General features: G+C 44.3%; 1 protein-coding gene across 6 annotated transcripts in view; it reads left to right on the top strand.

Annotated features, from left to right (window-relative positions):
- The first annotated feature begins 6,011 nt into the window (after positions 1-6,011).
- LOC139280753 (uncharacterized) overlaps positions 6,012-23,705 on the top strand; it is a 65,760-nt gene continuing 48,066 nt past the window's right edge. For 2 of the 6 annotated variants that reach the window (XR_011596758.1, XR_011596757.1), the window contains exons 1-4: positions 6,012-8,535; positions 9,483-9,595; positions 20,360-20,434; positions 23,101-23,256. Coding sequence is in view for 2 of the 6 variants with exons in the window: in XM_070900425.1 (XP_070756526.1) it covers positions 8,466-8,535; positions 9,483-9,595; positions 20,360-20,434 (258 nt within the window). In the remaining 4 variants the exon portion in view is untranslated. The remainder of the gene's footprint in view (positions 8,536-9,482; positions 9,596-20,359; positions 20,435-23,100; positions 23,257-23,705) is intronic. The other 4 variants (XR_011596760.1, XR_011596759.1, XM_070900425.1 and 1 more) reach the window with 3 other exon arrangements.

Genomic DNA, 23,705 nt, shown 5'->3' with positions numbered 1-23,705 from the left:
ATGGCTGCTAACATTATATACACGGCTTGCATGTGTCTGCCATTGACCATTAGGACTTCGACAGTCGCGCCCTCCGGTGGCAGGTAAAACCCAGTTAACATACATAACAGATGAGCTGGACACTGTGGCAGCGTTTCCTGTTGAGGTAAGTGGTGAGGAGTGATGAAGGGGTATTGGTCCCATCTATGGCTCCTTGGGCCTTCCACTGAAATCCTTCCACTGGATACAATTGCATGGTCACATTACACTGATATCAAGCATCCGATGGGACACTAATGGGCTGGTTTACTTGAGCAAACAAAGTATCAGTGATCAATGACATGCATGTGTCATGCTGACTAATATTACCAAAGCAGCCTTTAATAATCCCATACATAAAAGTTTAGCACAATGGTTACCTTAACAGCAACTGGCAATGCACTAAATGTGTTAAAGGAGTCTACAAGTCAGGGTACAACATCTGATTCAATTGCCTGATTACTTCCCTTGTGAAGTGAAGCCTTTTCATGCACTGCACCAGGCTAGGGTACAAGTTAAAAGCAGCAGGATCTGTATTTTCTGTTGGCTGGGTGCTGGTGGGTAATTGCAACATACCTCTTGTGTAGCATGACTAGCCTGCATTCCTTCTCTTCCTTTCCAGGTATATTCCCAAAGGGCCATAGTGCCCTGTATGGAATAAACAAGGGTCGCAAAGGTTGGCAGCCATGCAGTTGAATACCATAAGTTACATGGTGAAGAGGCAGAAAATAGCAATAACAAAAATTGAAAACTAAGTGAAATGGTTTAAAGGTAAGAATTTGCCAGGACTTCAATACCTACTACTGTGACACTTTTGAAATCACTTCCAACTTTACCATTGTGTCTTAACAATGGGGGATGGTTGTTTTACAAAATGTCAACTACAGCAGGTTGGAATGAAGGCGGAATGACGGGTAATGTGAAGGATAACATCACAACGGCATTATGTCTTCATTAAAATACAACCGCTGAAAAGTGGGCAGCTCCTTTTGGTGCCAAACATCATTACCAACAAATGGCCACAAAAATGGATGGGAACCTGGCAAATTGGTCTCTGACCCATTTCCATTCCTCGCCCATACTGGCCACAATAACACTGTTAAAGCAGCATTATGAAAGAAGAAAATCGCAGCCAAAGCTTTGTTTTCTCTGACACACATTAAGTTGCAATGTGGCCTTGTTACATGATACTCCAATTTCCACTCAATATATGTGTCTGATAGATAATAGTGGCCTATATTTTCCTCCTTTAGAAATAATTACTAAAGTACACACGTTTTTGTTCATATCACTATGTCAGTCAAACTAACTAGTGTATTTGTGTTTACTCTATTTGGATTCATGTCTCACAAATGTAATATTCTTACTTAGCAGAAATGGCCAATTAGCAAGTACCTGCACTGTTGCTCGTTTTCATCCTTCTCAAGCAGTTAATGAGCTGCTGTACCAGGCCATAAATACAGCTGTGCACTGAGGAAATCAGAATGTGCAGGTAATGGCTGCTCACCATATTTGCAAACACCTGCTTTCTGACTGTGATCTCACTATCTTTCTTGATGAGGTAAAGTGCAAGCTGCCTTGGTGTGGATTAGTAAGTGTATCAATTGAACCAGGGGTCTAATGAGAGTGAGGAACTTAAAGTAATTAATATTAGTAAGGGCGTAGCCATGTGTTGTTATGGATGCAAAAGGCAGCAGTCTTTGTGATAGAAAGGACATGGGGTTAAATTAGAGTAGGGGCAAGAGACCAAGGTGTGACTCAGTAATACGCCACCAACACCATGGTGGTTTGGGCGGGTCAGGTAGTGGAAAGTATAGCAAGGTGGTGAAGCTTCAGTAAAGGACAAGTGGCAAGTTGTCGCCACTGAAAATGTAAAGATGTCAAAATGATGTAGCGCTTTTTAAAAAATGCACCTCATCAAATTTGCATTCTGTACACCATGACGCGCAAAAATAGAATTTTTGTCTTGTTAAACATATCACCTGGCTACGTCCCTCCCTCAGCTCGTAAGAATAAGTAGCAAGAGTAGACCATATGGCCTCTCGAGCCTTTACCGCCATTCAATGAGCTCATGGCTGATCTTTTACACTTTCCACCCCTATCCTCATATCCCTCGATTCCCTTAGTGGCCAAAAGTCTATCGATCTCAGTCTTGAATATCTCCTTCATAGACAATCCCCCGGAGTCGAGGATGACTTGCTTCCACACTAATATGAGTTCTAAGGTGACTGATGAGTCCGATGCGGGATCTACAGACTGTGTCACAGGTGGAGCAGGGGGTGGTTGAAGGAACGGATGGGTGGGGTGCTTGGTTTGGCGTATGCTCCTTCCGCTATTTGTACTTGGCTTCCATGTGCTCCTGATGAAGAAGACTCGAAGTGTTTGGCATCTTCTCGAATGCTTCTCCTCCACTTTGAGCGGTCTTCGGCCAAGGATTCCCAAGAGTCGGTGGGGATGTTACATTTTTTCAAGGATGCTTTGAGGGTGTCTTTGAAGCGTTTTCTCTGCCCTCCTGGGGCTCGCTTGCCGTGGCGGATCTGAGATTAGAGTGCTGACTTCAGGAGTCTTACATCAGGCATCCGGACAATGTGGCCCATCCATTGGAGCTGGTTGAGCATGATCAATGCCACGATGCTGGGCATGTTGGCCTGAGAGAGAACACAGACGTTGGTATACCTATCCTGCCAATGGATTTGCAGGATTTTGCAGAGGCAGCATTGGTGGTACTTCTCCAGTGCTTTGAAGTGCCTACTGTACATGGTCCATGCCTCTGAAGCATATAGGAGGGCAGGTATCACTACTGTTCTGTAGACCATGAGCTTGGTGCCTGGTTTGAGACCTTGGTCTTCAAATATTCTTTTCCTCAGGCAACCGAAGGCTTCACTGGCACACTAAAGGTGGTGTTGGATTTCATCATCGATGTCTGTCCTCGCTGATAGAAGGCACCCAAGGTATGGAAAGTAGTCCACGTTGTCCAAGGCCTCTTCATGGATCTTGATAAATCAGGAGCAGTATTGTGTGGTGGGGGTAGGTTGGTAGGGAAACTTTGTCTTACGGATGTTTAATGAAAGGCGCAGTCTCTTGTACGCTTCACTGAAGGCGTCGACGATGATTTGGAGTTCGGCCTCCAAGTGCGCACAAACGCAAGCGAAGTCTGCATACTATAATTCAATGACAGAGGTTGGAACAATCTTGGTTCTGGATTGAAGGCGACAGGGGTTGAACAATTTCCCATTCATCCTGTAGATTAGCTCCACTCCAGCGGGAAGCTTGTTAAAGGTGAGATGAAGCACTGCAGCAAGAAAGATTGAGAAGAGCTTTGGTGCATTGACACAGCCTTGTTTGACCCCGGTCTGCATTTGCATTGGGTCTGTGGTGGATCCGTTGGTAAGGATCACGGCTTGCATGTCATCATGAAGCAGGCGGAGGATGGTGACATATTTTTAAGGACAGCCGAATTTGACAAGAACACTCCATAATCCCTCTCAGTTGAGTTGAAGGCCTTTGTGATGCCAAAGAAGGCCATGTACAGAGGTTGATGCTGCTCCCTACATTTTTCTTGGATTTGTCGTGCAGTGAAAATCATGCCGTTGTGCCTCTTCGTGGGAGAAATCTGCATTTTGACTCTGGGAGGAGCTCTTCAGCCACTGGGAGGAGACAATTGAAGAGGATTCTTGTGATAATTTTCCCTGTGGCAGACAGCAGAGAAGCTCTTCTGTAATTATCCCAATCGGACTTGTCACCTTTCTTGAAGATGGTCATGATTACGGGGTCTCTGAAATCCCCTAGCATGCTCTCCTCCTTCCAGATAAGAGAGATGAGGTAATGGAGTTGGGCCAAGAGTAGATGATGACGATGATGATGACTTCTCCACCATGCTTTAGTATTTCGCCGGGGATTCCATCTGCTCCTGAGGCCTTGTTCTTTTTCAGCTGTCGGATGGCCTTTTCAACCTTGTGCCGGGCTGGGATTGTGCCAGGATGGTGGCAGGTATTATGCTGTGGGATGGAGTCAAGGACACTCACATTAAAGTCAGAGTCTTGGTTAAGGAGATTTTTGAAGTGCTCCTTCCAGCGGCACTGACTGCCTCTCTGTCCTTGATGAGCACCTCTCCATTCTTAACTCTCAGTGGGATAGGGCCTTGTGTGCTTGGGCCGTAGGTGATTTTGACTGCACTAAAGTATCCATGCACGTCATGATAGTTGCTGGATCTCCTGTGTTCTTTCCACCCATCATCTGTTCTTTAGGTCACGAGTTTTTTGTTGGACCTCAGCCTTCAGTTGTCTGTAGGTCTGTTTTCTTTCTCTCATGTGATGATGTTTCCAATTCAAGAATGCCTTGCGTTTACGGTTTATTAGCTCCTGGATCTCCTGGTCATTCTCATCGAACCAGTCTTGATGTTTTCTGGTAGAGTAACCAAGAATCTCATCACAGGTGGTAATTAATGTCTTAAATATGCTCAACTTAAATTAAGTCTTGAATATGCTCAACAACTGGGCGTTTACAGCCCTCTGGGATAGAGCATTTCAAAGATTCACAACCCTCTGAGTGAAGAAATTTCTCATCAGTCCTAAATGACCAACCCCTTATCCTGAGACGATGACTCCTATTTCTCGAATTTTCAACTTAACAACAGGTGCACTATGTGAAGTCCAGTTTTCTGACATGTTGTTATCTTTTGAGGCAGTTTGGTTGCTCTGCATATGTACAAAATTGCTAAAATCACTGGGATACAAACAAATGAACAGGAAAAGACCATCTAGTCCATCGAGTCTGTTCCATATTTCCTGATGGGATGATATGGTCGACCATATCAAATGCCATGGAGAGGGCCAGGACCACGAGGAGGGATATGCACATCATGGCCCTGTCGTTCCTTCCCCAACCAGCCACACAATCTCCTAGCGATGTAAAAGAGAAAAAAACCTTAGGCCAATTTAGGAAAAACCTCATACCTGAAGGCGATCAAACAAATTCTAGACCAAAGCAATGGGTAGACCCATTCCCCAATACGCACCTAACTTCTATAGGCAATTGTTGGCCACAGTCAGGAACTCATCCAGCTCCCATGTGGATGCTAATAGAGAATTTTGCATTCACTACACAAGCCGGCAACTAGCTCCATAGGTCAACAACTCTCTGAATAGTAGTTGCCCGGTTTACCGTTCTCCCCTTTGTGTGAACGGGGAGAGGGATAAACATTATTCCTTTCTTATGTTAGATCAATACTGCCACTCCTCTCCTTTATTTTTCTTCCCTATCTTTTCAGAATACTTTGTAGCCAGGAATATTTAGTGCCCATTCCTCCCTTTGTTTGAGCCAGGTTTCTGCTTTTGCTATTAATCATAATCATAACCATGTGGCTACTTGTGCCTGTAGCTCACCAACCCTCCGTGCATTTACACACATACACTCCAAATCCATCTTTGCCTGCCTCACATTCTCCAGCCTCCTCCCCCCCCCAAGAAAAATCCCTTTTACTTCTGAACTAATCTTTATTTTAAAGCGGTTTCTCTCCCACTGTCCTCTGTGCACCTTGTATTTCCTCGCTCATGCTTCATCCTGGTGCCCCTCCCCCCACAGCACTAGCTAACCTTCCTGCAAGGACTATTGGTCACACCCCTGTTGAGGTGCAACCCATTCATTTTGTACAGGGCCCTCTCTCCTACAACATTTCTCCAGCCACACGTTAACCTGTCTTATCTTACTGTCTATATGTATTACATAACTTTCAATCCCAATCAGATATTTATCCAGTTCCTTTTTTTGACATTAATGCATCATCTGTTTTTGCTGAGGGATTCTTCTACTTTTGCTCTTGAGGTTTCCTATAAGCCTTTGCCCAGCAACTCTGCGCCCACAATCTGCATTGCATTATTGATGTCAGAACTGTAGTAATGACATTCTAAGCAAATCACCTCTGCAACAACTGTAGCCATAGCAACAGAATGTTCTACAACCGTATGCACTGTTCGCCAGTCTTCGGCTGTAGCAATATTCCTTATAATTTTCATTGTTCACCTGAGGAAGAGACCAGGCTGCTGCTGAAAATTCATGTCTATGGATTGTGACCTTGCTAAAAAATATTAATGCATTATTGCACCGTTCTAATACTACAATAGTATGTCTTGAAACTGCGCGCTCAAATTATGAAAGTGAACCACATGAAAGAAAAATGCCGAAAGCTGAGTAGTGACATCTTTATGAGCCAGTCACAAGAGGAGGGAACTCTTCATGACGATCACGAGCGTGACTTTATGAAGACGAGCGTGACTTTATGAAGACGAGCCTGGGTTGGCAAACGCGTTACTCTCTGCAACAAGCAAAGTGTCCTCCAAATACCACTAAGAGTTGTAGGAACTTCAGCACTGCACACCACCATGGAGGAGTCAGAAACATTCCCCGCCAAAGAAAAAACCATTCCTCCAAAATGTCAATTGAAAACAGCAGACAGCCGCTCCCGTGAACGCGCCCAAGGCTGGCTCGAGTGGTTCTGGGATTACCTCCAAAGCGGCTACAGCCACATCTGGCGCCTGAGCAGGGAGCCCCTCGCGTGGGCCTATAGCTCCGTCACACGTGCCTGGCACATCCTCGCACTGAGCAGCGACTTGGCAGCTGACACGGAATGCGCCCCGAGTGATCGCGATTCCCTCCAGAGTGACGGCAGCAACCAGGAGTCCCCCCGCGGACACACTGGCGGCGGGTTCAGTCGCTGCTGGGACTCGTTCCTCAGCGAATCCAGCGACCGCAATCCTCTGGTCAGCGCCGGCCAATGGCTCGGCCGCTGCTGCAGCTCGCTATGGCGCGTCTGGGTCGACCTGACGTGGAGTTGGCCGAACCCAGTCGCCGACTGCTGGAGGTCGACGGCGGCCTGTCGTAAGTCCAGCCGCCCGACCTGGAACCTGGTCACCCTGTGCCTGGAGCCGCTGGCGCGTTGCTGGGGCTCAGTCCGGCGTGGCTGTCGGTCGTGCGGGCGCGGCTACAACTTGCTGGCGCTGGGCTGGAACCTGTGCTCCCGTGTCCGGGATGCCCTGGCTAGGGGCCTGGCCTCACTGGGCAGCTGCTGGGGCTCGCTATCCCGGGGCTGGGGCTCGCTATCCCGGGGCTGGGGCTCGCTCGCCCGCTGCTGTCACCGCCTCGACCGCTGCCCCAACCCCCTCAATCGGACTTCATACCGCAAGATTCCGCGTTAGGGTGTTTCTTCCATTCGTCGCCTCTTTACCGTGTCCAATCTTCTCCAGTCCTACATTTAAAAAAACATTTTCAAATCATCTTGACCACCCCTTTAGACTAGGGCTGACATATTGATCTATGAAATAATTTAATGTTTCTGACTGAACTTTGAATTATAACACTCCGACGATATTAAATCCTTGGAAACAGCAGCGGATTGAAATATTCATATTCTCTCCTGAAATGTGAATCAAATAATGTGTAATGTCACTCGTTACAATTCAGAAGAGACAGGAGTGAAAACTATCAGATTTTTCACAACAGCTCTTGCCTTTTAATGGCACTATATGGCCATTCTTCAATTTATTATTTTCTGAACTCTGATGGAACTCCATATTTCTGTAGCTATAGCTGCTTCTTTATAAATCTTGGCTTCCTCTTTAAGCAATTCCTCTTCAAGCAATTCCTCTTCCTCAACATTTCTGTCTTTTTAACTGCCTTACACACCCTTACTGTATATGCGCAGTGTTGAAATCTACTTTTACACTTTGCACCCAGTTCATTCTTTCCCAAGGCATCAACAACTGATGAACACCTTGGTATTCCTTTTCTCCTGTGAGCTATATGTTTTAATATCCAACTTTAGCATCAACTTGCCATGATATCTTTCCAACCTTGGCGGTATCCTACAATAAGGTAATGGTCTTTATTTTTTTTAATTTTTCGTAGCCAATCTTTCCAATTCTTTGTCAGATCACAAATGCCAGAGGTCACCTTGCACACATCAAGGATCACTCTGCGCCAATGCTCTTAGCCAAAAGGCCGAGAGCCACTGCACCGTTCCTGGAAGTACTGCAATACCAGGTTCGTGCCATGGAGGTGGTCTTTAACTTTGGTTTCTAAAAAGCATCTGAACTCCTTAATTAGATCCTAGACTATATTTCACACTGGGCTAACTGTTTGTACTTTATTTAGGAAAACATTCAAACTCCTTGATTAGGTACCAGCCTATAACTCACTCCGAGTGATTCTATACATAAATCTGAACCCTTTAATGAGATTATTGCTTGTTACCGTACTGGCCCCAAATAGACCTACAATGGGACAAAAGAAAACAATCGGGGCCACTCGCTATTGAGCAGACCTGCTATTGGGCTCACAATTGTAGCAGAGCAACCACAGTCACTTTGCCTATCTGGATTACAGAGCAGCCAGTTTCCAGATGGAACTCAGCATCAAGGAAGCCAGTCCCACTTATTCAGTCCAATGGTCTGATGAAGCACCAGCACAGCAGGAAAGGCAACAGCCTCTCCATAATGGACGACATAGCAGATTGGAGTCATGGTAAGAGTCATGATAAGATTAGTTGTTTTCTTGGTGCCTCCTTCATGGTCAGTTATACAGATAGGAGTTAGATGTGTGGGAGAAATCCACCAGTCAAGCCTGTAGTGGAATAGTCAAGTCACAGCACAGGGTGTGTTTCTGCAGTTGCAAACTTATACTTTGTGTTAAACCTACCCAATAAAGAGTCCAAGTGTTCCCATTACGACTTCTGCTCTTCCTAGCCTTAGTACTAATTTGAGCCAGATGAGCAATCATTAGCTTACAAAGCTCATTCCTGGGTATCCATTATTTTACATTTTGGTCATCTGAACTGCATTTGAAATTCCAGCCTGTGAACTAGTAGCTGTTGTATGTATAAAGCATGCAAACTCTTAAAACAGATTTCAGTCTAACTCACTCTGGAATTCTTTGTACCACACAAACAAGTCACTGAAGCAAGCTGCAACTCCATGGTGTGTGGCGTCTTGTTGCACATTTCTACGGTGCAGTTATAAGGACTCTGGAAAAGGACACCAAGAATCTTGAAACTGTCTCAGAAAACTGTTTGAAATGCCAAATAGAGAGCATTAAGTATTCTAATTTAACTTGTTTCTGTGCGCCTTCCTTATAATAAACAATTCGTAGTTAAGCCTGAAAAACATAGTCTGCTAGTGTGGCATTTCTGACTGTTGGAGAGATCAGAAGTAGATGGCATAACCTAGCTAGATATGCCAACCTTCCAAGACTGTCCTGGAGTCTCCAGCAATTAAAGATTAATCTCCTGGACACTGCTGCAAACAGACAGGGAGAAAAATCATAGGGACATTAAAAATATTTTTTTTTTCAAATTTCTTTGAACACTTTCACTTATCAGTTATAAAAATATTGGGGATGGGGGAAAGGGCTCATTTACTGTCGATCAAGAATCATCCAGTCGGGTAATGAAAAGTCTATTTCCCTTCCAATAGGCGAGGGAAGGCAGTCTGCCACGAGGCTGGACTTATCGAGCAACCAATGGCAGGAGCGTGAAGGTGGGAAGGAGGCGGGACATCATGTGATGAAACCTTCAGGAATACTAATGGTGAGCAGTTGTTTTTCGGCCTGGAGGAAGATATACAATGGTGTTCCCCAGGGGTTGGTTCTAGGACCACTGCTTTTCTTGATATATATTAATGACATGGGTGTACAGGGCACAATTTTCAGATGAGACAAAACTCTGAAGTATAGTGAACAGTCAGGAGGAGAGGGATAGACTTCAGGAAGACACAGACAGGTTGGTGAAATGGGCGGACACGTGGCAGATGAAATTTAATGCAGAAAAGTGTGAAGTGATCCATTTTGGTAGAAAGGATGAGGAGAGGACATATATAAAGTAAATCATACAATCCTGAAGGAAGTGCATGAACAGAGAGACCTGGGGGTATGTGCACAAATCATTGAAGTTGAGAAAGCAGGGGACGTAGCTAGACCCTCGCTTGTTAGAGATGGTCATTGCCTGGCACTTGTGTGGCGCATAGGTTACTTGCCACTTATCAGTCCAAGCCTGAATGTGGTCCAGGTCTTGCTGCATGAAGGCATGGACTGCTTCATCTTTTTAGGAGTTGTGAATGGAACTGAACACTGTGCAATCATCAGCGAACATCCCCATTTCTGACCTTATGATGAAGGGAAGGTCATTGATGAAGCAGCTGAAGAAGGTTGGGCCTAGGACACTGCCTTAAGGAAGTCCTGCAGCGATGTCGTGGGGCTGGGTGAATGATCTCCAACAACCACGACCATCTTACTTTGTGCTAGGTTTGACTCCGGCCAATGGAGAGTTTGTCCTCTGATGCCCATTGACTTCAATTTTACTAGGGCTGCTTTTTGTGGACAGGACATACCTGGGCAGTTTTCCACATTGTCGGGTAGATGCCAGTGTTGCAGCTGTACTTAGTACAGCTTGGCTAAAGGCACGGCATGTCATCAGCACGACAATCAGGATGTTGTCAGGGCCCTTAGCCTTTGCTGTATCCAGTCAGTGTGCTCAGCCATTTCTTGATATCACGTGGAGTGAATCGAATTGGCTGAAGACTGGCTTCTGTGATGGTGGGGACCTCAGGAGGAGGCCGATATGGATCATCTACTCAGCATATCTGGCTGAAGTTGGTTGCAATGTTTCAGCCTTGTCTTTTGTACTTGGGTGCTAGGCTCCGCCATCATTGAGAATGGGGATATTAATGGAGCCTCCTCCTCCCGTTAGTTGTTTAATTGTCCACCACCATTCACGACTGGATGTGATCGGACTGCAGAGCTTTGATCTGATCCGTTGATTAAGAACATAAGAAATAGGAGCAGGAGTAGGTCATTTGGCCCCTCGAGCCTGCTCCGCCATTTAATAAGATCCTTGCTGATCTGATCATGGGCTCAGCTCCACTTCCCTGCCTGCTCCCCATAACCCTTCACTCCCTTATTCAAAAAATCTGTCTATCTACACCTTAAATATATTTAATGACTCCGCCTCCATAGCTCTCTGTGACAGAGAATTCCACAGATTTATGACCTTCAGAGAAGAAATTCCTCATCTCAGTTACAAATGGGCGACCCCTGATTAAATTATGCCCCCTAGTTCTAGATTCCCCCACGAGTGGAAACATCCTCTCTGCATCTACCTTATTGAGCCCCCTCAGTATCTTGTATGTTTCAATAAGATCACCTCTCATTCTTTTAAACGCCAATGAATATAGGCCCAACCTGCTCAACCTATCTTCATAAGTCAACTCCTTCATCTCAGGAATCAACCTAGTTAACCTTCTCTGAACAGCCTCCAATGCAACTATAGCCCTCCTTAAATAAGGAGACCAAAACTTTTTCGCAGTATTCTAGCTGTGGTCTCACCAATACCCTGTACAGTTGTAGCAGGACTTCCCTGCATTTATACTCCATCCCCCTTGCAATAAAGGCCTTCCTGATTATTTGCTGTACCTGCATACTAACTTATGGTGTTTCATGCACAAGGACCCCCAGGTCCCTCTGTACTGCAGCATTTTGTAATCTCTCTCCATTTAAAAAATAATTAGCTTTTTTATTTTTCGTGCCAACGCGGATAAACTCTCACTTTCCCACATTATACTCCATCTGCCAAATGTTTGTCCATTCACTTACGTGTCTATATCCCTTTGCAGATTCGTTGTGTCCTTCTCACAACTTGCTTTCCCACCCATCTTTGTATCATCAGCAAGCTTGGCTACATTACACTCGGTCCTTCGAGTCATTTAATATAGATTGTAAATAGTTGACGCCCCAGCACCGAGTCCACTAGTTACTGTTTGCCAACTGGAAAATGACCCATTTATCCCGACTCTGTTTTCTGTTAGTTAGCCAATCCTCTATCCATGCTAATATATTACCCCCAACCCCGTGAGCTTTTATCTTGTGCAGTAACCTTTTATGTGGCACCTTGTCAAATGCCTTCTGGAAATCCAAATACACTACATCCATTGGTTCCCCCTTATCTACCCTGCTCGTTACAACCTCAAAAACTCCAGTAAATTTGTCAAAATGATTTCCCTTTCATAAAACCATGCTGGCTCTGCTTGATTGTATTATGCTTTTCCAAATGTCCTGTTACTGCTTCCTTAATACTGAACTCCAGCATTTTCCCAACGGCAGATGTTGGGCTAACTGGTCTATAGCTTCCAGTTTTCTGTCTCCCTCCATTTGCTGTTTTCCAATCCACTGGGACCTCTCCAGAATCCAGGGAATTTTGGTAGATTACAACCAATGCATCCACTATCTCTGCAGCCACCTCTTTTAAGAAGTTTACTCTAGCTACTCTCTTCCTCTTTATATACAGTAGAAGCTCTTTCTGTCTGTTTTTATATTACTCTCGTAATCCATCTTTTTTTTTGGTCGTCGCTTGCTGGTTTAAAAAAAATCCCAATCCTCTCTTGGATCGCTTAGCTCTGTCTGTAGCATGCAGCTTCTGTTGTTTAGCATGCATGTAGTCCTGTGTTGCAGCTTCCCCAGGTTATTAATTTTTGAGGTACGCCTGGTGCTGCTCCTGGAATACTCTTCTGCACTCCTCATTGAACCAGGGTTGGCCTCCTGGCTTGATGGTAATGGTAGAGTGAGGGATATGCCGGGCCATAAGGTTACAGATTGTGATGGAATATAATTTTGCTGCTGCTGATGGCCCACAGCACCTCATGGATGCCCAGTTTTGAGCTGCTGGATTTGTTCTGAATCTATCCCGTTAAGCATGATGGTAGTGCCACACAACACAATGGATAGTGTCTTCAGTGTGAAGATGATGACTGTGCGGTGAACACTGCTACCAATGCTGTCATGGACTAATGCATCTGCAACAGGTAGATTAGTGAGGACGAGGTCAAGTAGGTTTTTCCCTCCTGTTGGTTCTCTCACCACCTGCTGCAGCTATGTCCTTCAGAACTCAGCCTGTTTGGTCACTAGTAGTACTACCAAGCCACTCTTTGTGATGGACAGTGAAGTCCCGTACCCAGAGTTTGTTCTGTGCCTTTGCTACCCTCAGTGCTTCTTGCAGATGGTGTTCAACATGGAGGAGAAGTGATTCATCAGCTGACAGAGGGTGGTAGGTGGTAAACAGCAGGAGGTTTCCTTGCCCCATGCTGGTCCTGAAGCCATGAGACTTCATGGGGTCCGGGGTCAATGTTGAGGACTCCCAGAGCCACTCCCTCCCAACTGTATACCACTGTGCCACCACCTCTGGTGGGTCTGTCCTGCCAGTAGGACAGGACATACCCAGGGATAGTGGAGGAGGTGTCTGGGACATTGGCTGAAAGGTATGATTCTGTGAGCATGACTATGTCAGGCTGTTGCTTGACTAGTCTGTGACAGCTCTCCCAATTTTTGACAGGTTCCCAGCTGTTAGTGTGGAGGACTTTGCAGAGTCGACTGGGCTGAGTGTGCTGTTGTCGTGTCTGAAGTCGGTGCCGAGTGGTCCCTCCGGTTTTATTGTCAATATTATTTCTTGTAGCAGTTTGCTACAACCGAGTGGCTTGTTAGGCCATTTCAAGGGCAGTTAAAAGTCAACCACATTGCTGTGGGTCTGGAGTCACATATAGGCCAGACCAAGTAAGGACATTAGTGAACCAGATGGGTTTTTGCAACAATCCGGTAGTTTCATGTCACCATTACTGACACGCTTTTTATTCTCGATTTATTTAATTAACTGAATTTAAATTCCACAGCTACTGTGGTGAGATTTGAACTTGCATCTCTGGATTATTAGTCCAGGCCTCTGGATTACTAGTCCCATTATTTAACCACTATGCTACCATTCCCGTACGCTTATGGGAGCCTGGGCTTCATATATAGAGGTATAGAGTACAAAAGTGTGGAAATTATGATGAACCTGTATAAAACACTGGTTCAGCCCCAACTGGAGTACTGTGTCCAATTCTCGGCACCACACTTTCGGAAGGATGTGAAAGCCTTAGAGAAGGTGCAGAAAAGATTTATGAGAATGATTCCAGGAATGAGGGATTTCAGTTACGTTGAATGACTGGAGAAGCTTGGGTTGTTCTCCTTGGAGTAGAGAATATTGAGAGGAGATTTGATAGTTGTTCAAAATCATGAGGGGTCTGGACAGAATTGATAGAGAGAAACTGTTTCCATAGGCAGAAGGGTCGAGAACCAGAGGACACAGATTTATGGTGATTGTCAAAAGAACCAAAGGCGACGTAAGGAAAAACCTTTTTACGCAGTGAGTGGTTAAGATCTGGAATGCACTGCCTGAAAGTGTGGTGGAGGCAGACTCAATCTTATCTTTCAAAAGGGAATTGGATAAGTATCTCGAGGAAAATAATTTGCAGAGCTATGGGGAAAGGGTGGGGCTCACTAAGAGCTGGCACGGGCTCGAAGGGCCGAATGCCCTGTGCTGTAACCATTCTATGATTCTACGTCCAACGTGTGGGCAACCTTAAATATAGCAGGGTAGATTTTTATCCCTGAGGATGCTTCATCACATTCACCATATGCATAAAGTGGCTTTTACTGTGAAGTACAAGTGGTTGGAGATGGCCTGAATTGTAATAGGAGCCACGTAACTTTTCAACCATTTGAAATGATGTCACTAACCAATAGTGATCGAGTGTGTGATATATTCTTTGTGACCTCACAAAATCACAGACATCAAGATGGCTGTTAACTCAAGAACTTGTCAGGTGACCTGTCACCTGATGCTTTATTGTGAAAACAGCTATGGCTGCATTATCACAGTAGTCCACTAGCTGGAGCAGCAGTCCATTAGGTGGAACTATATTAACCTTCTCCCTCCTTAATGAAGAAGTAATTATAACAACATAATCATCATACATAACTTGCATGATTATACATAACAAAAGATATAGACTTATTTTGCCATATTTACAAATCAAATTTAACCACTTGTGTTCTGTTTCAAAAAGGCTACCTTTGCTCTCGAACAGAACTTTCCAAACATGGTGTCGAACTTAGACTCAGTCTAGACTGATCCTGAGGAGAGTTTTCCTCTAAGGGAATTGATCTACATTTGAACTCTCTACAACTCCAGACTGTTTGTCTACCAGACTCAGACTCGGACTTAAATTCTGACTTTCTCTTGGACTTGTTTCTAGTACATTTGATGTAGGATTTGCTACTGGTACTGTACTTGTAACAAAACTATCTGATTAGTCAGAAATAATTACATCATTCCAACTTTCAACACATTCCACATTTGTAGGTAAAATATGATCAGTGTGACCAAACCTAACCTGTCCTTGATCAAACATCTTGACCAAATATCGGCGCGGACCACATATTTTAACTACTCTTCCTGGTAACCACTTTAACCATTTATGGTGATGATTCTTCACTCTCACCTTATGATTTAATTTCACACTTCTCTCTCTTACTCTACTTCTATCATGATTCTCTTTAGATACATCATAGTGAACTAACATAGTGCTCTCTACCAATTGGCTTTTACGTTCCTTGAATGCTTTGTCGCATTCTTCTGACCACTTCCACAGGACCTGTTTTTTCAACAGCTTATTCAGTGGATGTAACATTGTAGCCAAATTTGGTAGGAACTTCCCATAATAATTCAAAAGACCCTAAAATGATCGAAGTTCAGTGACATTCTTGGGAGTGAGTGCATTTCTAATTGCATCCAGCTTTTCCCTGGTTGGATGAAGCCATTTTTATTGACGCTGTGCCCTAAGTACTCCACTGAGTTCTGAAATAACTCACACTTGCAAGCAGTCACTCGTACTCTGCTTCTTTAGCCATTTGAGCATTTCATTCAACATGTTATTGTGGATTTGCCTGTTTGGTGCTGAAATTAGTATGTTAACATACTACCCCTTCAATGCCTTGCAAAATCTGGTTCTTCACCTCTTGGAATATGGCTGAGTTGGAAGACACTCCAAATGGTAGCCTATTAAATTGATATAGGCCTAGATGAGTAATTATAGTCAAGCATGACTTGGACTCCTCATCCAGTTCAAGTTGTAAGTAGGCATTTGTAAGATCCAACTTTGAGAAGATCTGACCATCTGTCAGCGTTGTGAACAAATTTTCTACATTTGGCAATGTATTGGGGAGATTACCCTCTAAAACTTGGTTTACGATTACTTTATAATCACCACACAACATTACCTTACCATCTGACTTAGGTACAACAACAATGGGTGTAGCCCAATTACATAGATCTATCTTAGAGATAATGTTCTCAGTCTCTAGTCTTTTGAGTTCCTGCTCAACTCTCTCCTATGGTACGGGACGTGGCTTGCAGTAAACTGGTCCTTCTGTACCCTTACACTTGCCTTGAAGCCTTGGATCGGACTGCCTGTTTCACACAACACCTTCGGATACTCTTGATGACATCATTCTTCGATACAAATCTTGTTTCAACATAAAAAAATCTCACTCCAATCCAGCTTCAGTGATCCCAACCAATTTCTTCCGAGTAAGGCAGGCTTGTCTCCTGCCACTACTAAGAGAGGCAAGCTCTGAAATTGATCCTTGTATTTCACTGGTACGGTGATATGATCTACCACAGGAATATTCTCTCCCGAGTAGCCTCACAGCTCTATCTTGGATTTCTCCAATGGGAAATCTCTCAATTTGTCGATTATAGCGATTCTGGTATTACGCTCACGGATGCACCAGTGTCAATTTCCATGGGTATCTTGGTTCCTGCAACATCTACTTGGATGATACTTTTTGAATCACTATTAGATACCTTCGTACATACCTTCGTACTCCAGATGATGTGTATCTCTTCATCCTGTTGTTTCTCTTCCATGCTATGTAGTCTCCGGGCATTTCTACTTATATTCTTGAAAGTTGGTTTATTCTTCAGTCGGCATGTCTTCGCAAGATGCCCAGTTTTCATGCAGAGGAAACGCTCTGCCTTCATGTATGAACAACTTTGAGAAATGTGTTGTCCCAGACATCAATAGCACAACTTCAATGCTCTGTTACCATTGCCAGTTGCTGAGACCTTGGGGTCCAACTGCCTTTTACTTTTAACCTGCAGGCGATTCACCTCAGTTGCCTGATGACTGGAAATGGTACAAAATTCTCGGGAATATTGGTCGGCCATATCCATTGACATAGCTGTCTGACAAGCTAAATCAAAAGTCAAGTTAGGAGTTGTCAACAACATTCTTCTGATTGCTTCATTTTTCATCCCATAAACAAAGCGTCACGCAATGATCAGTCCTGAAAGTTTCCAAAATGACAGTGAATAGATAGCTTCTATTTACAATGCTAATATTTAATGCTACAATGCACTCAGTGATACTTGCGTCAATTAATTGATCTCAGGTTCCAAAATGATAACTTTCAGCAGTTTCCAGGGGCTCAGGACTGTAGTGTTGAACTTAGTTAGAATCTCCGTAAGTGATGTATCTTTAGGGTGGACGGGAACAAGCAAATCTTTCAGGATTTCATACACCTTGGGGCCTGCTTCAGTCAGGAAAATAGCCCGTTTTCTTTCCAACACCACCTGGTTACGGTTTTCATCATCAGGGACTCCGATTATACTATTCGCGGTGAAAAACATTTCTAGCCATTCCACATATGCTCCAAAAATTTCACAGTCGCGATGGGATTTACCCAAGCGTTCGATTGTTCCCATAAGCACAGCCATCTGGACTCTGGCAGTTCAGCCAAGTGTGCTTGTAATCTACCTTGGATTTTTAGCTGTTCTGCAAACAAAGGACCTTTGTTGTTTGTTGTAAGCATCCACCAACAAAAATTTCAGTTAGGGAATCCGATTATCCTATCCTTCGGCAATGTAGTATATTCTTTACGACCTCACAAACACAGACTTCAAGATGGTTGTTAACTCAGGAAAGTATCAGGTGACTGGTCACCCTGATACTTTGTGAAAACAGCAATGGCTGCATTACCACAGTAGTCTACTAGGTGGAACTATATTAAAGAGTGAATATTCTATTCATTTTGCTTTCTAGCAATCTCATTGGCTGCAGCTAATCATATGAGCAACTTGATTGGTTCCTGTTTAATTAGCTGGGTTCTGGACCAATGTTGGTGAACACAGCAGGTGAGAGTAGAGAGTTGTCAGCTTTCTGTGTGGTCCCTAGTAACCCTGCCAACTATTTCTGTGCTTAAAAAAAAACATCAGGAAAAGGGAATTCTCATTTAACATGTAATTAACGCGCTAAAAGCAAATTAATTAAAGCAGACAGTGAGAGCGTGTTAATTATAATTTGGCATTGTCTCAAGAATTTTACCTATTTCATAGCCCAGAATAGACATAGTCCCCAAAATTCCCTGTTTTAGGATATGTGTCTGAAGCTGAGGCACCAGCATGTACTCACAGGATGATTCTATCCTGCCTGTTTGTGGTGAAGAGGGAGACTGCTTATAATGGCATGGAGGGGAAACTGAAGTTACCTGATCATGAGTCTAGAAAACTGTGACTCGTGTACAGCTCAACAGTTAATTCAAATGGGGAAAAGGGAATCTTGTGAATGGCTTTGAACAGCTCTTGTCAGAGCTTCGCAATACCCAACATTTTTTTTCAATTTATTGTTTTTAATCTTTTTTTCTTGGGACCTGTTGGAAAAGACTTGGTAGTTACTGAACATTTAACCAATGCTGTACAATTCCTGAGCTAAGAGTGCTTGATGGATGGATGCCAAGGAAGCTTTATTCAGCATTGAACCCATGCTGTTGAGACAGTGTAGATAAAATTCTCAACATTAAATTGTCTCTCCAGAATTCCCAGGTCAAGTACAGCATAGGCCCAATGCTAAATAAAGTTTCCTTGACATAGTTCCAGCAACCAGTCTCAACTCATGAAAAAGACTTATTTCGCATCTAACCCAGGATGTTCATGTCCTGTGTGCACTTCATGGAGCAGTGTAGAGAAAGTTTTATCTTGCATCTAAACCAGATTGAAACTGATGTGGGAGAGCTCAGTGCTGGCACTCGATTTCAAAGTGGAAATACTTCATTTCCCAGCGCTGACATTCTTTGCATTAATGAACATGACTGTTCACCAAAGCATGCTTTTAATAGAAACATATTGGTGGCTATTTCTTTGGCTATCTGAATATTTTTGATACATCAATAAAGCTTTGAAAAGATGTAGAGGGTGAACTTAGCCTTTGGCAGTAGTGCAAAATGGTTAATAATGAATTGGCAGCCCAATCCAGCACCTTGTTGTTATTACCCATTTTGAGCTACTTCTGAAGATCAACTTCACACCGTAAAGTCAGTGTAATAATGTAGATTAATCTTGTCCCAGATATTTCCACTCCTGCCCTTCTGTTACTTAATGTGCAGCATTAGAAGATATTAAACTGCAATATATTAATAACAATTTTCTCAAGTAAATTTCTTACCTGCTCATCTGCTCTCAGTATATTTATTACTGTTTTTTTTTCTATTTTTCTTCCCTCAGGTACTAGAATTTAATTTTTAAAGGAATGTTCTTAGGCCCTTGTGCTACTTGTGGGTTTTATTGTTTTAGTTATCTCTGAGATCCCAAAATATTGGTCTGTATTTTCCTGATCCATCCCCAGTCTCATTAAATGTTGAATTCTTTAACTGAAATAAATTCTTTAATAATAGTGAATAGTCATTGCTTTCTATTCTTACCTTGTGTTATGCCAATTACTTTTCTTTATCTCTCTTGGTTTCCTTTGTCGCTAATATAATCCCCAATTTATGATGATTTGAAATGTACATTCACAATGCACCATGTGATGCATTCTACATTCTGAATAATGCAAGTGATGGAATTGTCATACAGGGTAATAATGTTTAATGAGATTGTGTTGGAGGAGCTTTAGCCAACATTTAACCCATGCTATTCCTGAGCTAGGTGTGCCAGGTGGAACTGTATAGACAAAAGATGAGCACATCAGAGCAGAGGAAAATGTATATTAACAAGTGTATATAAAGTGATGCATGAAAACTGAGAGAGGTAGAGAACAAAGAGGAGCAACATACAGAGACAAAGAGAACTGACCAGAAAGACAAATGTAGAGAGAAATACTGTAGTAAGAAGGAAAAACAAAGGCAAATAATAGAAAGAGACAATGAAAAGAGAGAACGAGAGAACTAAGTGAATCACAGAAAGGTAGATAAAAAGACAGACATAGTAACGGTAAAGAGACAGACAGCAATAGAGAAAGAAAAATGGAGGCAGAATACAAAACAAACAGAAACAAACAAAATTAGATATCGAAAGGTGCATGAAGACGCAGAGACAGAAAGACAAACATGGATGGAAAGAATAGGTGTGGTAGAGAGAGAACATTAAGAATGCAAGAAAGCATGGAATGAGAAAAGACTAATCAGCCGTTCAATTCTGCTCCTTCCACAGACCGTGCCAGACCACCTCTATCATGGACTCTACCCTACAACCCTGAAGGGTATAAATATTCCCGGATCCACAAAGGTAAACTGGCAAACATCCAGAATTTGCATCAATCTTCAAACTTCCACATTCGGCCGTTGTTGGTTGTCATTTCCACTTCATTGGCTGAGGAACTATTGTTTCCATGGAATATTTAATCATCTCAGTTTATGTGCATCCTTACAGCCACCATTATCATTCCTAAACTGTATCCTCTGCTATGATTTTCATGTCATTGGGTTCTTCCTCTTGTTACATTGACCCCAAGTTTCCACATGATTTGCTCCTGATTTTTAGGAGCAACTGGTGTAGAACGGAGTATCTTAGAAATCGGAATTCTCGTCATTTAGTTTGCTCCAGTTCTAGTCAGTTAGAACAGTTTCACTTTGGAACAGAATTTTTTTTTCAAAAGGGGGCATGTCCGGCCACTTACACCTGATTTCAAAGTTTCGTGAGTGAAAGCTTACTCCAAACTAACTTAGAATGGAGTAAGTGAAGATTTTTGTATGCTCGAAAAAAACCTTGTCTACACTTTAGAAAATCAGGCGTAGGTTACAAATCAGGCGTAGGTTACAAATCAGGCGTAGGGAATGGGGGGGTGGGGGTTTAAAGGGAAATTAAACACTTCAGTTTTACAAATAAAGAGCCATCATCAATAATAAATGATAAATACATCAATAAATCAACCAATAAATCAATCAAAAAAAATTAATAAGAAATAAAAAAATTTTAAATCAATAAATAAAACATTTTCTACTTACTGACTGCAGCACCAGGAGCCCTCAAAGTGCTGGGATGCCCCCCCCCTCCCCCCCTCCCCCCCCCAGTGTGTCTCTGTCAGTGTCTCTATCTCTGTCTGTCTGTGTGTGTCTCTCATTCTCTGTCTGTCAGTGTCTGTGTTTCTGACAGCGAGAGGCGGGGGGTAGAGGGGGGAGCAGAGGGGGAGAAAGGAGATGGGGGGGGTGGAAGCAGATTGGGTTGGGGGGGAAGGAGATTGTGGGGGTGGAGGGGGAAGGAGATTGTGGGGGTGGGGGGGGAAGGAGATTGTGGGGGGGGGGGGAAGGAGAAGGGGGAGGGAGGCTGAACAGGCCGGGCCCGAGACTTTGGGCAGGGCCCGTCCCCAGCACCAGATTTACAGTTGGGTCGGGTCGGGGGGAGCGCGGGTCGGGGGGGGTGGTGGGAGGGAGGTCGGTTCGATTCGGGTCGGGGGGAGGGAGGTCAGGTCGGGAGGAGGGAGGTCAGATCGGATCCAGTCCGGGGGCGGCGGGGGGGGAGCGGGAGTCGGGTCGGGGTCCGGTCCGGAGGCGGGGGCGGGGGGGGGGAAGCGGGAGTTGGGTCGGTGTCGGGTCCGGTCCGGAGGGGGCGGGAGTCGGGTCGGGTCCGGGGGCGGGGGGGGGAGCGGGAGTCAGGTCGGTGTCGGGTCCGGTCCGGGGGGGGGGGGGAGCGGGAGTCAGGTCGGGTCCGGGGGGGGGCGGGAGTCAGGTCGGGGTCCGGGGTGGGGGGGGGGGGGGAGCGGGAGTCGGGGGCGGGGGGGGTAGCGGGAGTCAGGTCGGTGTCGGGTCCGGGGGGGGGAGCGGGAGTCGAGTCGGGTCGGGAGGAAGCAGGAGCTGGGCGTGGGAGGAGCCTTATGCACACAGCCCCAGTGAGGCCATTGGGCCAGGGCTAGGGGCTGCGTGCTTCGACCCCTCCCACACAGTTTTGGGTGCCTGGAGCTACTGTAGCGCGCCCACTGTAGCGGCATGTGCCGAGGTCCCGGCACTGTTTTCAGCGCAGGGACCTGGCTCCGCCCCCTACAGCTCCTGCTGCGCTGCGCCGAGGGCCATAGGACCTGCAGGGAGGTGGAGAATCTGGAGGTTTTTTTGTGGTGCGAAAAACGGGCGTCCAGGTCGGGACTGCGCCGTTCTAGGCGCGGCTCGAAACTTGGGCCCATAGATGTTAACATTGAATTTGTCTCAAAGAAAATGGCCCACCTTGTTTTGATGTGCAATAGCATGTTTTGATGCACAAAAGGATGTTTGTATTTGAATTGAATGACTTAAAAACATAGAAAATAGGAGCAGTAGCAGGCCATTCGGCCCTTCGAGTCTGCACCGCCATTCAATATGATCGTGGCTAATCCTCTATCTCAACACCATATTCCCGCTTTTTCCCCGTACCCCTTGATGCCTTTTGTTTCTAGAAATCTATCTACCTCCCTCTTAAATATATTCAGTGACTCGGCCTCCACAGCCTTCTGTGGTAGAGAATTCCACAGGTTCACCACCCTCTGAGTGAAAAAATTTCTCCTCATCTCGGTCCTAAATTTCCTGCCCCGTATCCTGAGACTGTGACCCCTTGTTCTAGACTTCCCTGCCCGGGGAACCATCCTCCCCGCATCCAGTCTACTCCACTCCCTCAAATATCTATCACAAATATAACATCTGTTTTGGGCAATCGGGTAAAAAAAAATAAGCCCCACCATTTTCTGTCAGTGAACCTGGTTTTTAACCACATATGCACTATGACAGGATGAAAGACGCTAATAACAAAATGCGTAATTTTTATCACACTGGTTTACAACAACAAGACTCAACAAAGCCAGTAATTAGCATTTTGGATTTGTGAATCAAGCTTCAAGGTACAATGATTTACTTCTATTGTTTGAATATATTTTTGATTGGCAGTTCTACCTGATTTTAAGGGATCATAATTACATTTCTTATGTCCAGGCAAATTTTGAAAGTATACCTTAGCCTGCCTTGTTTGAATTGAGTCGTCGTCATCATAGGCAGTTGAGTAGTCCACCTGAAGCAATTGGAGATAAAGAGATAGGCCAGAGATACTCTACAAATGGTGAATCGCGACATCAGGTTAATTTCTGCCAGGTTAGCACAGCAGATGCAATTGTTGTTTCTTTTCTAACTTACAAGGAGAAAAACTATTGTGTGTTATTGCTATTGTTCATTTATCTATTTACTGTTTAATAAATCTGTTTGGCAATGTATAGCCCTGGTCAGGGGTGTACAGCCATTTGGAGCAGTGAACCAGATCCTATGTTACAACTCATCAGTGGGCCACGGCTGATTTAGAGGACACTTGCAAAATCATTGTCCAAATGTTAATGCTGTACTGGAAATGCCCCCTAAATTGCTCTCTTTTCTTCTTTACATCAGTACCTCACTAATCTGTCACTTTAGTCCTTCTCTCCACCTTCACTTCTGTTTCTCTCCCTCCGCTTCACTGCAATCTGTGTGTTTCTTTGGGCCCAAGTTTCGGATGTTGATTAGAATGGCACACCTCACTCCGTTTAGTCTGCTGTTTACGAGAAAAAGCG

This window comes from Pristiophorus japonicus, chromosome 15 (assembly GCF_044704955.1).
Source record: "Pristiophorus japonicus isolate sPriJap1 chromosome 15, sPriJap1.hap1, whole genome shotgun sequence".
Taxonomy (NCBI): domain Eukaryota; kingdom Metazoa; phylum Chordata; class Chondrichthyes; family Pristiophoridae; genus Pristiophorus; species Pristiophorus japonicus.
Note: the sequence above shows the minus strand (reverse complement) of the source record. Positions and strands in the feature narration are given on the sequence as shown.